We start from the raw sequence: 14,916 nt of genomic DNA, 5'->3' as shown, positions 1-14,916 counted from the left end.
ACTATTCTAGCCCTCAGCATTGGTATCCTCTGATCATATCCACTTGCGTCTATTCTCCACCAGTGCAGCCAACAAAACAGCGGCACAAAAGGCTGAAAACGACCGTGTTTGCCATCCATCAAAACTGTGCAGATCTAACGCACTCATTTTATTCTATGTCCAACGAAAGTTAAGCGATATGGTAAATATATAATATAGAACTACGTCAAATGTGCACAATTCTGTATATTTTCAACCTATAGGCGTTCTGTAATCTGACGCAATATTTACGCTTAGGTAACGCATAGGTCACAACATCAATTTTGTGAAATGTTTGCGATTATGAAGTACACTGTTCGAAAAGTGTTTGCATGTTCGCCCACATCAATTCTGGAGAATTTAAACTTTCGGACGTCGACATAGCGATCTCAAGACCACGAAGGCGATGTCCCATACTCCTGAAAGGAAGAGTAGTTATGCGAGATGTGTAGAGGCACAAAGAAGCAGGGCACATCATTAAAGTATGTCTAAAGCTTCTATGACTTCGTGTCAGAATGGCGTTATACCCATGACAAATCTATCAAAGTTGAAAAAATTGGCCGCCACTTGGGTACTGTGAACAAGGGGGCAAGCGAAGCTCGGGATTCGTTGTCGTAGCGCCTCGGCTTCTCGCTACCTCACGACGAGGTCGGCACGTCGACGACAAGCCCTTTCTCGGGCGATTTCCCGACAACGTTCATCAAACGCCTCCTATTCTTCACCCGAGCGCACTATGCATGGATCGCTGATTTTCCTTCTACGCAGCCTGCTTTTCGGCAAAACGAATAACGTGGGGCCTCGCCATCTGATTGCGGTGCTTGAACTGGAGGGAAATGGCAGGCGCTGAGGCGAGTGGACGCGCAATCTCACCCCTTCCATCCTCTTCCTCCGGAGGGAGGGGAAGTCTGTGATTGCCTCACGCTTTGCGCTGTGCCTACTTCTTCAGGCATATAAAGTCCCGCTTTATAGGGCCCGTATGATGAGCCGACATTGTCTGCAAAGGAATAATGTCATGAACATCTGATGCAGACCGACAGTGGTCGGTCTGCATTGTATGTTCATGACATTTCCTCGAGAAAGGTTTGTTTATGAGAAACCTTCCCTCGAGAGCAACTTGGAGTTTTTACGGGTATAGAATGCTACGAACCAGGTACTTATACCAACAAATTACTAAGCATAACGATTCAGTTGGAAAGATTGATGCAGACAAGTACACAGTGGCGGTTACTCGTGCACGGGCCGAGAAGCTGCGGGCTGGGTAAGAGCCCACAAAACGTGAGTTATCGGAGTAAGAAACGATACGCTTCTAATAAGGAAATACGACAAATAGGAAGCGGGCATGATGGTTCGACGTGCGGTAATGTTATCGAGCGTGTCATTGTGGAATATTTCAATGAATTGATCGGTCAACCAAACACCATTATAGGGGGCTTTAAAGCAGAATTTGTTGTTAGTGCCTAAGCTGGATGAAGAAGAACGCTTCTGGAACAGCCGATTTCCACAAAAGAAATGGAGTACGCAATAGATGCGCTACCTGTTGGCAAGGCACCTGGCACTGACGGCCTAGGAGTAGGCAGTTTTTAAAACATTCAAAACAATATTAGCCTAGATTGTGTTCAGTTATCGCCGAATCGTATGAGCAAAAAGATAAACCACTGCGCTTCACAACTTAGCAGATCGTTCTCATCCCAAGAACTGAGGCACTCGAAAAACGTTCGTTAGGGGGGTCTTATCGCCCGATAAGCCTTACGAATGTCGACTGTAACATATTTATGAAGCTGTTGGCCAAACGATTGCCGGGTGTGATAACGAGGCTGGGTGGCACGCATGTGCTGCCTTCGCTAACATCGCCGATGAGCAGTACCGAGACCTATCGCTGCGAGCACTCATCGAGCGTCTGCGCTCTATACCAACCGTCACATCCGTTCGCCGATATGTCGTCCAGGGCGGCCTTCTGTACTGAAGGAACTTCCTCCCGGACGGATCTGATCTTCTTCTTGTCGTGCCAAAACACCTAAGACAGACCGTGCTCTTTGAGATGCATGACGCACCCATTGCACGACATCTTGGGGTAACCCGTAGGTACGACCGCGTCCGTCGCCGCTTCAAATGGCCTGGTCTTGCTCGCTCCGTCCGGCGCCATGTTGCTGCCTGTGATCCCTGCCAGCGTCGGAAAACACCTCAGGTGCCACCTACCGGTCATCTCCAGCCGATCACTGTCCCTGTGGAACCATTCTTTCTTGTTGTATTAGACCTCCTCGGTCCCTTTCCCACGTCGTCCTCTGGAAACAAATGGGTAGCCGTCGCAACTAATTACGCCACCCGATACGCTATCACGCGGGCTCTCTCTACCAGTTGCGCCACTGACGTCACGGACTTTCTTTTCCGTGACATTTTCTTGCTTCATGGTACCCCGCAACAGCTGCTTACTGACCATGGTCGTAACTTCCTCTCGAAAGTTATCGCCGAAATTGTGCGTTCCTGCTCCATTCGACACAAGCTGATTACCTCATACAATCTTCAAACCAATGGCCTGACAGAGCGGTTAAACCATAATCTTCACTGCTGTCCAAGTACGTTTCCAAGGACCACCACGACTGGTACATTGCCCTTGCTTACGTCACATTTGCATAGAATTCTTCCCGGTATGATGCCGCCGGATTTTCTCCATCTTATCTACTGTACGGTCGCGAACCGACATTGCCCCTTGACACGGCACTTCCTCCTGCTACGATCTCAACAAGGGAGTATGCGCGCGACGCCATCGCACTCGCCGACCATGCCCGCCAGCTTGCCCGTGCTCGACTGACGGCCTCGCAAACCACTCAGCAGCGTCAGTGCAACGCCTGCCACCATGACATAGAGTTTTCAACTGGTGCGATCGTGCTCCTGTGGTTGCCCTCTCCTCGCGTCGGACGTTTAGAGAAGCTCCTTTCGCCATACACAGGGCCCTACCGCGTGCTGCGCCAGCTGCAGTGTGCCGTACGAAATTCCTCCTGTGCGTTCAACCTTGTCCATTACTCTGGCATCTAGTGATGTTGTACACGTCAGTAGGCTCAAGGCCTACTACACTGCTTCCGAGTCCGGCGTTTAGTCGCTCCGGAACGGCGCTTTTGCCACCGGGGGTAGTGCTACGGAAAAGTATTCGCGATGACAAAGAGGTGGGCAGGGTGAAGACGACGACCACGATTAGAGGCTAGCCTGGGCTGTTTCCTCTTGGCCAAGTGCGGCGTATTTCCTTGTATATATACTTGTATATAGATTTTCGACAGCGTCTTTCTACGTTACAATGTTTATGAAGCTGTTGGCCAAACGATTGCCGGGTGTGATAAGGAGGCTGATAGGCACGCATCAGACCTGTGGTATAAAGGGTTGAAGCGTCGCCACAAACACGCAGCTTGAAATGTGCTAAATGTTGTAGTGTATTTGGGCAACGAGAGACTCTGGTGCAATTAGATCTCGCTAAGGCCTTCAACCGTGTTTCCTACAATCCTCTCTTCGCCATATTAGAGCATTCCAACGTAGGAAACGTAATAAGAGACCGTCTCAGAATGGCGTATGCTAACTGCTAAACACGGGTCCCTGTAAACGGGGACCTGCCTGACAGCAAGTGCGGGCTTTTGTTAGGCACGACTGTCCCCTGTCGCACCGGCTGTTCGCGGTCAACCTTGAGCCTCTGTACAAGGCCATCGAGAATAATGAACGTATAACTGGCGTGAGGTTACAGTCAACACATGTAAGAAGTTTGGCGTATGTCGATGACATCGCCATAATTTGTTCAAATACAGGTATTATTTGTCAGGCCGTAGAGGTAGTTCAAACCTTCTGCGAATACACCAGGGCGCAAATAAATTGGGCGATCAGTTATGGATTCTGGCATGGTGAATGGGATAAAGCGCCAGACTACTACTCTCGACTTCGGTGATCAACCCCTGCAACAACGTATCTAGGCATGTTTCCCGATACTTATCCCAACCAGGAGCCGAACTGAAAAAACAATGGGCGAGAGTACAGAAAAAAGGTTAAATCGTGGCAAGGGCGACAGCTGTCAAGGTTCTCGCGTGCAACAGTCTGTAAGCTATATCTTACCACCGCGATGTGGTATGCTCTGCTGTGTGCGTCGGGAATCAAGATCCAAAAAAATTCCCCGTGTTTTCACAATTTACATATGGGCGTGGATTTGAGGAATGAACCAGCCGCGCAAACTTTCTCTTGCCCGTAAAGAAAGGAGACCTTGGGTTGCCACATTTATTTGTGCGACAAGTTGTGCAGCGCCTTATGTACCTTCGCGATCAGAATTTGTTCCTTGGCACATCCGTGCAAGTGATTTTAGGTCGTCACGTTCCAGGATTTGTACGCACGTATGAAGCAATCCATGGTGCCGTTAAAGGTTACCTACGAGACGTCGTGCATGCGTACAGAATGTTGGATGTGCGGTTTTCAATGCATCTCACCACTATTACTAGGAAAAAACTATACCGACCCAATGGACACTATGCTCCCTGTACCGATGTCACACCCTGGATGCCCAGGAGATGTCATAAAATGGTTAAAAGAGTGCCTGTACACCCTTCAGTTAAAAATTTTTTTCATTATGCTACACACTAATACATTATCAGTTCTTGACAGGAAAGTACCGAGCGCAGCGTTTTCAAGCAAGGAAACTCAAGCAAGGCAGATGACGATTATTGATGTGTAGCAAGATACGACCGATAGTGTGTACAATTGTTGAGTGTAGTCGCATTTAACTCCCGCCCACATCTCTCCCGTATGTCATCTGCTCAAGCACCCGATCCACACGTTCACACTTCGTCGTTTGCCGCATATCAGTGTGTATAAAGGCTTGTAGCTTGCCTCAGCACCGCTTCAGACTCGCGCGTTATGCACGCTGAAGACGATCACGTTTGGTAAATGTTCACAGCACAAGCTGGTTACATTGCAATACGCCTAAGCTACATCATGAGTACTATGTCCACCTTATGTCTTTTGCACAAGGGTAGCGAACCTATGATCGCGCATATCTAATTACCTAGACATTCTCTGGGATTTTCGTGTGCATATCGTGGCAAAGCGTTTCTTCGAAGAAAAAAACCCAGTGCCCTTCCATTCTCTGAAGGGTGACCAACGAAGCTGTGTATGTGGGCTCCTTAATGGCGAACTGCACCGCCGCGGCAGGTCGGCCCGGCATTTCACCATCTTCGGGGTCGGCCCACCTATGGGGAGGGCCTAATGCCTGCGCGACCTCAGCACTCTCAGGGGTGTCTGCGTCAGCAGGCGTTAGGTGTGTTGCTACACCACGTGCCCGAGCGCCGGAGGGTTGGACCCTCGCACGTGTAGCAGTGTGCGGCTTAGTCGTGTCTAGGGAAAGGGGGATCCTGGCAGTTGAGCTGATGCCGGGTTTTCGAACCTTTAAGGTACCCCGGAAGAGACAACACACCCCTTCGGCCTCTGCTTCGCATGACACGGAGAGGCGAGAACTTGGAGTCGGGTTCCATATTAACAAGAATATAGCTTGTAACGTACAGGAATTCTATAGCATTAACGAGAGGGTGGCAGGTCTTGTTGTGAACCTTAATAAGAGGTACAAATTGAAGGTCGTACATGTGTACGCCCCTACATCCAGTCATGATGACCAGGAAGTCCAAAGCTTCTATGAAGACGTGGAATCGGCGATGGGTAAGGTCAAAACAAAGTACACTGTACTGATGGGCGACTTCAATGCCAAGATAAGCAAGAAGTAGGCTGGAGACAAGGCAGTGATGGAATACGGCCCATGCACTAGGATTAGCAGGGGGGAGTTATTAGTAGACTTTGCAGAGCAGAATAAGATGCGCATAATTATTACCTTCTTCCGCAAGCGGGATAGCCGAAAGTGGAGCTGGAGGAGCCCGAACGACGACGCTGGAAATGAAATAGACCTTATTCTCTGCGCTAGCCTTGGCATCATACAAGATGTGGACGTGCTCGGCAAGGTGCGCTGCAGTGACCATAGGAAGGTAAGAACTCGAATAAGCCTAGACATGAGGAAAGAACGGAAGAAACTGGCACATAAGAAGCCGATCAATGAGTTAGCAGTAAGAGGGAAAATAGAGGAATTCCGGATCAAGCTACAGAACAGGTATTCGGCTTCAACACAGGAAGAGGACCTTAGCGTTGAAAAAAATGAACGACAATCTTAGGGGTATCATTAAGGAGTCAGCAATAGAAGTCGATGGCAATTCCGTTAGACAGGATAACAGTAAACTATCGCAAGAGTCGAAAGATCTGATCAAAAAACGACAATGTATGAAAGCCTCTAACCCTACAGCTAGAATAGAACTGGGAGAACTATCCAAGGTAATGAACAAGCTTGAGACAGCTCACAGAAGGAAGTATAATATGGATAGAACTGAACATGTTCTCAGGAACGGAGGAAGCCTAAGAGCAGTGAAAAAGAAACTAGGAATAGGCAAGAATAAGATATATGAGTTAAGGGACAAAGCCGGCAGTATCATCACTAATATGGATGAGATCGTTCAAGTAGCTGAGAAGTTCTTTAGAGATTTATACAGTAACAGTGGCACCCACGATGATATCGTGAGAGAGAATAATCTAGAGGAATTTGAAATCCCACAAGTAACGCCGTAAGAAGTAAAGAACACCTTGGGAGCTATGCTGAGGAGGATCAGGTAACACATCTGTTGATGGATGGGGGGAGGGGGGAATTGTTCTAGAAAAACTGGCCACTCTGTATACACAATGCCTCAATAGCTCGAGGATACCGGAATCTTGGAAGAATGCTAACATAATCCTAATCCATAAGAAAGGGGAAGCCAAGGACTTGAAAAATTATAGACCGATCAGCTTACTGTTCATTGCCTACAAAGTATTTACTTATGTAGTTGCAAATAGAATCACTAACACCATAGCCTTCCGTCAAACAAAGGACCAAAGGCTACTCAACAATAGACCATATTCACACTATCAATCAGGTGATAGAGAAATGTGTGGAATATAACCAACCCTTATATAGAGCCTTCATTGATTACGAGAAAGCATTTCATTCACTCGAAACCTCAGCAGTCATGGAGGCATTGCGGAATCAGGGTGTAGACTACCCGTATGTAAGAATACTGAAATAGATCTACAGCGGCTCCACAGCCAGCGTAGTCCTCCATAAAGAAAGCAACAAAATCACCATAACGAAAGGCGTCAGGCATGGAGATACGATCTCTCCAATGCTATTCACAGCGTGTTTACAGGAGGTATTCAGAGACCTGGATTGCGAAGAAATGGGGATAAGAGTTAATGGAGAACGCCTTAGTAACTTGCGATTCGCTGGTGATATTGCCTTGCTTAGTAACTAAGGGCACCAACTGCAATGCGCGCTCACTGACCTGTAGAGGCAAAGCCAAAGGGTGGGTCTAAAATTAATCTGTAGAAAGCTAAAGTAATGTTCAACAGTCTCGGAAGAGAACACCAGTTTACGATAGGTAGTGAGGCACTGGAAGTGGAATAGATCTACTTAGGACAGGTAGTGACTGCGGATCCGGATCATGAGACTGAGATAATCAGAAGAATTGGCTGGGGTGCGTCTGGCAGGCATTCTCAATCAGATCATGAACAGCAGGTTGTCATTATCCCTCAAGAGGAAAGTATATAACAGCTGTGTCTTACCAGTACTCACGTACGGGGCAAAAACCTGGAGGCTTACGCAAAGGGTTCTACTTAAATTGAGGACAACGCAACGAGCTATGCAAAGAAGAGTGATAGTTGTAACGTTAAGGGATAAGAAAAGAACATATTGGGTGAGGGAACAAACGCGAGTTCATGATATCTTAGTATAAATCAAGAAAAAGAAATAGGCATGGGCAGGACATGTATTGAGGAGGGAAGATAACCGATGGTCATTGAGGGTTACGGACTGGACTCCAAGGAAAAGGAAACGTAGTAGAGGGCGGCAGAAATCTAGGTGAGCGGATGAGATTAAGAAGTTTTTAGGGACAACATGGCCACAATTAGTACATGACCCCGGTAGTTGGAGAAGTATGGGAGAGGCCTTTGCCCTGCAGTGGGCGTAACCCCGCTGATGATGAGGATGGTTGTGAATCCTGTGACATCCCCAGGTTTGGTTCTGAGTTGGGCAGCGCGCAGTAATGGTATCTATGGCTTCAAGTACCCCCCCCCCCTTCCTTATCACTAACTGATGAAACCCTCAACATTTTTATGAAACCAAAAGAAACATTTCCCATGTGCCATTCCTAACATAGTCAACAGAAACCAAGACAGTCCGTTCATTATCTCCATACGCTGTCGCCATATGTCTGACTGAAGCAATCGGCTCTGGTTACAAAGTAACTAACTTAGATGGGATGCGGCGACCTTCTGGATGTACGTCATAGGCATCAATACAATAAACAGAGAAAAATTGTTCCGTTTGGTGCCCTTCCTGTCTCTGTGGGTCCCCACAGGGCAATGAACACTGTGCGCAGTGTCATTTCCAATTATGGCCTCGTTGAAGTCAGTGAAAGCGAGCTGCTGGATATGTGGGAAGACCGGAAAGTAGTAAAGGTGCAACGAATTAAGGCGCGATGGCAAGGGCATTCCAACCTCCACGTAATAATTACATTTGGAACAAGTGAACTCCCTGATTCAATAGAGACCCAATATTGTAGACTTCGCGTACGACCGTACATTCTCCATCCGCGACGAGTCTTGACGTGTAAGAGTTTTGGGCATGGGTCTCAGAGCTGCCGAGGGCACGCTACTTGGGTAAAGTATGCACCTATATAGCAAGCCTTATACATCTGTACTTTTACAAACCACTGTGCTAACTGTGACGGAGATCACCCCGCTTATTTGTGATCGTGCCCGTTATGGAAGAAAGAAAAAGAAATTGAACTCAAGGTCAAACTAAACATTTTCTTCCCAGCAGCGCGCAAGCATTTTTCTGTTCACAGTCAATCGAATCCGTCCTACAGTCACGTGGTGCGCCGGGGGCAACGCCACATCCTCCGTCTGCCGACCGAGTCACACGGGGTGTGACGGTGGTCCCACCGTCAGCTCGTCCGGCAGGAGGAGCCCAGTGCTGTTCTGTGCCCTGGAATGAGGGGCAGCAGAGCTCCGAGCCTGCCGGTCCCAGGGTCACCACGCGTGCAGATAGCCACCCCCCCTTCCAAAGAAATCCTAATGTTCATGTCGAGTGGGCGTCGTGCCAGCACCTCTAAAGAGGCGTTGGATGGAAGCAGCACTAGTCAGGCACCTCAGACACCTAAGAAACGGCGCAGCTGCGTGGAGCGCAGCTGCGCAGGGGACCTGGAAAGGGACCTGGAAAGGTCCCGTGGCATAAATTTATTTACCTTTACACACAGCACAACACACTTCCAATACGGCTACACAAATAATACACCGGAATTTGTGAGGTCTGATACATAATCTTCATCACATTGAGAAAATGCTACATAAGTTATATACAAGGGTGCTCTCTGTTCAAGAGACACACCTCAATCCGTCACACACTTTCTCTGACAATATGCCCTCTATCGCAAAGACCGCAACGATGCCCGTGCCTAGTCGTGTGGTGTGGCCATAATGGTGGATAATGGTGTCACCTGCCAGAATTTGAAGCTGCAAACTACCTTTCAGGCAGTTGCAATCACAACCGTGTTGTTTGATAAGCAAATCACCGTTAGTTTTCTATACATTCGTCCTAGTTATCAACTTTCCAAACCGGGATTCAGGAGCTTTACCACAGCTTCCCGAACCCTACGTTGTAGTAGACGATTTTAATACACATGCCACCATCTGGGGAGACCCTCGATGTAATGCGAGAGGTCGATTATTAGAGAAGTTCTTCTCCACAAGCGCTTGCTTACTACACAAGAAAGAGCCCACATTCTACAGCGTGGCAAAGAAAAAACGTTTCCATTTATAGATTTAAGCACTGCATTAAGTACACTTTTGCCATACTTGGACTGGAACGTGATCAGAAATCCATACGGGAGGGGCAATTTTCCACTTGCCTTGAAATGAAGAAAAAGCGATGAGTGTTCTCCAATTCTGTCCCATTGAAATGTCCACTGTGCCGACTGAAAACGGTACAGAAAGCTGACACATATGACCTGGGTAGACATCTTTACTCGCCTTATCGATGATATAGTGTCATATTTGACAGCGTTTATGACTGATGCTGCAACAAGATGCATCCTGGAAACGAAGTGGTCACCCTCTAAACGACATATTCTCTGGTGGAAGGAGGAGTGGAAGGAAGCCCTCAAAAAATCAAAGTAAGGCTTGGAGTCACCTTAGCGAATCCAACTACCGATAATTTGATAAGCTTCAAGAAAATAAAGTCTGAAGGTGGGAAAACAGGCCGCCGTGCCAAAAGAGAAAGCTGACAAAAAAATGACAATGGAAATTCCACTGCGACTGACTGAATGACTGTTACTGTTATTTTCTCTCCTTATCTGTTCTTCCCTTTTCCCCCTCCCAAAGTGTAGTTAGCCAACCAGGCAGGTCCTTCGTTAAACTTCCTGCCTTTCGCTCTTCGTTTCTCTCTGGCAAAAATACTTATCTAGCATTAATTCATATACAGTCTAAACAAAACCTGGAACAGGGAAAACATAATAAAACGCCGCGAAACTCATCCTCTGCGATTAATAAACACAAAAGGTGACACACATATTGACCAAGCTGATTCTATAGGGGCACATTTTGAAATGATTTCCAGCTCATCCCAATACTCAGATACATTTATCAGATACCTGCAACAAGCGAAGTAACTGCCCCTGGATCCGAAAGGAACTAGAAATAAGCTGGACAACCGTCCGTTCAACATGTACGAATTTCAGGATGCACTAAACGGTTCTAACAAGTCCGCTTCAGAAACCAATAGAATAGTGTATGAAATTATCGCACCTACACCCTGAAAGCCACAAAACACTACTGTCACTCTCCTACTCCGTGTTCTCTGCCGGCTGCATTCCCTCCGCCTAGAAAGAAGCAATAATTAACTTCGGTCAACAGTTATAGGCGTATAGCCTTGACAAGTTGCTTATATAAACGGTTTGACAAAATGGTTCCCTCGTGTCTGCTTAATTTTCTGGAAAGTAACAAACTATTAGACCCACTACAGTGTTGTTTCAGGGGACGTAGATCCGCAACTAATCACCTTGTCCGCATCGAGAGGAATATTCGCGATGTTTTTGTGCATAAGCAGTTATTTCTGTGAGTATTTATTTATATGAAGGCATACTGCAGCACGTGGCGTTTCGGAATTCTCCTTGACCCGGCTGAAACAGGAATCCCAGGCGATTTGCGTAATTTCATGCAAATTTACGGGTCTAACGGCACGTTCCGTGTTAGGGTCGGTGATGTGCTATCTCGTCTAATTGCACAGGAAGCAGGTGTACCACCAGGTAGTGTGCGTAGCTGCACTCTATTTGTTGCAAAATGAACTCTCTCCATAATATCATACCATGTACAGTATATTTTATTCTGTGTATGGGGATGACGTACAAGTAGGTTTTAAATCGTGTAGCATTCCTGTCTTTGATGAACATGTACAGCTTGGGCCTAATAAATTGTGTATCGGGGCTGGCGAGAATGGGTTTAAAGTAAACCAGTAAAAAAGCATGTCTGTTCTCTTCTGGAAAAGAAGGGCACATTACGTGACCTCTCTATTTATCTTAATCGACAATCAATGAGCATAAAGTTTGGGCCTCATTTTGGACTATAAATTTACATTTATCCCCCACTTCAACTATCTGAAAGCGATGTGTATGAAGATAGCGAATATACTGAAGGTCTTGTCCCGCAAACCCTGGGGAATTGACAGAAGGTGCCCACATCTACAAAGGACATTTTACCTTTCGGCTACGCCCTGAAAATCAAATCAGATATTCAGCATCCATGTAAATTTACTATTCGCGACATGTCCACTTTCAGGCTGTTCTGTAACCGTCCAGCCATCCAGCCTCCTCTGTCCCTCCAGTTGTAAGCACTCTGAGAAACAACAGGAGTCCCTCGTTTATAGAATGTCATAATGGCTCCTACTCGGCTTCCACCGGCTTGGGAGTGGCAGAATATTCGCTGCGACATCTCCTTCGTAGAAATATCAAAACGAGCACCTCAGGCTCGTTTTGATACGAACAACGAACATCGAAGCGCTCATTGCCAAGCCCCGCGCGACGAAAGCGGCCCCGTCAAAATTACCGCGGCTTACTTAGGCTTATACGGGAGTGTCCCCATTAGATTATACGGTAGCATGATGTCACAGACCAAGATGCGCGGAATTGTGCTATCTAGGAGGCGCTAGTCAACAGTCTCAACGGGCTCGCTTGCCTTCAAGGAGTTCATAAATCGAAGGACCGGTCAGTGACGTTCAATTGGTCATTTGTGCTTTCGCATTCACAACGGATAAGAAGCGCATAGGTGTCCTCGAAGTTTTTTCTATTCACGGTTTCTTGGACTATGCACTGTGACGGTGTAGTTATGGGTTCGATAGTTCAATCGTACGGAAGATTATAGAAGAAAAATAAATAAACTATCATTGAAACATGGCATTTCCTCAAAAGATATGTTGGGAGTTCCGAGCGCGCCCATACTGGTCTAAATGAGGCACAAACAATTTGTACGTAGTCTCTCAAAGAGGTCGCTGTAATGAAGAAAAATATTTGCCCACCTATCATTGCCGCGATTGCTAAACAATTTCAGCGAGATATTTCGTGCTTGTTATCCACGAAACTATAAGCTCCTATAACTTTCAAAACCAGTATATTTTAGACTTACTTCGATGCTTCTATATTTCGGTGTTTTATATTTTCGCAGGAAGTGATGGAACGACCACAGGTCTCGAACGCTTTTCTGGACGACGATTTTTACATGGAGCTACTGAACTCGGAAGTAGAGGATGTATCTGCACTAGCCAGAAGACTAGTGGACTTCGGAACAGAGGCCAGCGTGTCAAGCCAGCTGCTGCCTGTTCACTGCACCGACAGCCAGACGAGGACCTGCCACCTTCTCAAGCAGCTTTCAGCACTGAATGAACTGCTGTACTACATAGGGGCTGATTTGACTGAAGTCGGGCCGGGAAAAATTGCTGTCCGCTGCTACACAAGCTTCAACAATGATGAACAAATCAAGAGAGACCCCCACATGGTGACAGCGATCATATTCCTCCACTGCATCGTCACTAGGCACCGCTGCGTCGACATACTTCAGGTATGCTTACAAGATTATTGTTACATTGAGGTTCCCGCACATAATATAAAGAACGTTGGCCCTGTAATTCCAGCACAGTGATCCACATCATGTAATATTCGGAGCAAATATTTCATCAGTATTTTTTTCCACTGAGAGTTCGTCTCTACAGGAAAGAAGTTACGTACTCAACAACGCAATATAGTAAATAAATATTTAGAACTTTGTCTTCTAAGCTCTCCGCCATAAACGTCGTTACAGCTCGTTAGCAGTCGTACTATCGGTTCTTGGTTAACTTTCTTTTCCATAAGGTGATGACTAACAATGCCGCAATCTCACTGCAGCCATTGAAAGAATATATCATGTCGTGGCCAATGGCGCTGGCCTATGTGGCCAGGCTGGAGCACCGACACTCCTTATACGTTTATCGAGAGTAAACGCTGCAAAACGGATTCGCAATCTCGCTCTTGCTACCGCGTTCATTTACTGGCCATCACTGAAACAGCCTCGACCCATCACTGAAACTTACATTACCGGCAAACCTTTCACAAAGTGTCGCAAAAATTCAGTATCGGCTGTATGTATGAGTAGCATTCGCTGACTCCTTCAACTGTCGTATTGGAAAAGCGGACTCGCCGATGCGTTCTAAGTGCAAGTTTGAAGAGACCATAAGTCGTCTTCTGTGCCACTGTTCTCGCTTCGATGATCAATGTCAGACTCTCCAGTGTACCTTGAACAGACGAGACGATAGGACATTTGCAGAAGCAAATGTCTTGGGAGCCTGGCCTCGCATTTCATCAGCCAAGAAAGCCATTCGAGTGCTTCTTCAGTACCTGAAGGCAACGGACGAGTGTCGGAATGCATGCATGCTGCATCTAACTTAGTGCATGTGGAAGTGCGGTTAGACGGAATATCCTCTCTCCTTCACTCTCCCACCTTCTTCTCCATGCGTAGGGTGGCAAACTGGACTTAGTCTGGTTAATTTCCCTGCGTTTTCTTGCTCCCTGCTCTCTCTATCTCCCTTCCTTAAATCATAATCTTGGGATGCCATTCTGCTGCTGAGCACGACGTCATGGGTTTAATTCCCGACTTTTTAGCCCTTTAAATCTGAACTTCGACGTTAATCCGGCCCATTTCGCTTTCAGAAATGCTAACAGAAAAAGAAATGCAAAAAAAATGGCCAGGTCCCGCGCACTGTTGGAATCAGTTTTATGCGAAGCAATGTGCTGGTACCTGATTACTCAGCCTTGCTTCTGCAAATTACCAGGCGGACCAATGTGTTGGTGTAAATCCATTTGCTGTGTGTGTGTATCGCGGACGAACGAGTGTTTGACGTCTACAGCACGACGACGATCATGTTGAAGCCAATCGTATGGCGGCAATCGCACGATTTCTGCGGTAGAAATTAACTCAAATTTAAACTTGCGAGTTGTAGGGTTCGACACCGGAACTCAACGGCAGTTAGGGAAAGACTGTGACATGATTTGCAACTGAGTGTTTTGAAATCGTACGTGCCCATGTGTATGTCATGTGGTGTATGTTAGCACAATGATGGTGCTTCTACTGCGGGGAAGAATCGTTAAAGCGTAATTAACTTGGCCTGATGAAACCGGCAAGGCGTCGCACAGCTTTTACATGTCCTTGTCTACTACGAGGAGAGTACTGGGGTATGTGGCTGATCGCGGAGATCGTACATAATAAGAAAGCACCCTAAAACGT

The 14,916-nt window shown here is 46.8% G+C and overlaps 1 protein-coding gene across 1 annotated transcript in view; it reads left to right on the top strand.

Annotated features, from left to right (window-relative positions):
• LOC139057609 (high-affinity choline transporter 1-like) overlaps positions 1-14,916 on the top strand; it is a 74,312-nt gene that overhangs the window by 36,760 nt on the left and 22,636 nt on the right. Inside the window, exon 4 of the mRNA XM_070536138.1 lies at positions 12,826-13,218. Within this exon, the coding sequence (XP_070392239.1) occupies positions 12,826-13,043 (218 nt within the window). The 3' untranslated portion in view covers positions 13,044-13,218. The remainder of the gene's footprint in view (positions 1-12,825; positions 13,219-14,916) is intronic.

The sequence above is a fragment of the Dermacentor albipictus genome, chromosome 3 (assembly GCF_038994185.2).
Source record: "Dermacentor albipictus isolate Rhodes 1998 colony chromosome 3, USDA_Dalb.pri_finalv2, whole genome shotgun sequence".
In the NCBI taxonomy this organism is placed as follows: Eukaryota; Metazoa; Arthropoda; class Arachnida; order Ixodida; family Ixodidae; genus Dermacentor; species Dermacentor albipictus.
The sequence above is the reverse complement of the archived record's forward strand: the minus strand, read 5'-3'. Positions and strand labels throughout refer to the sequence as shown.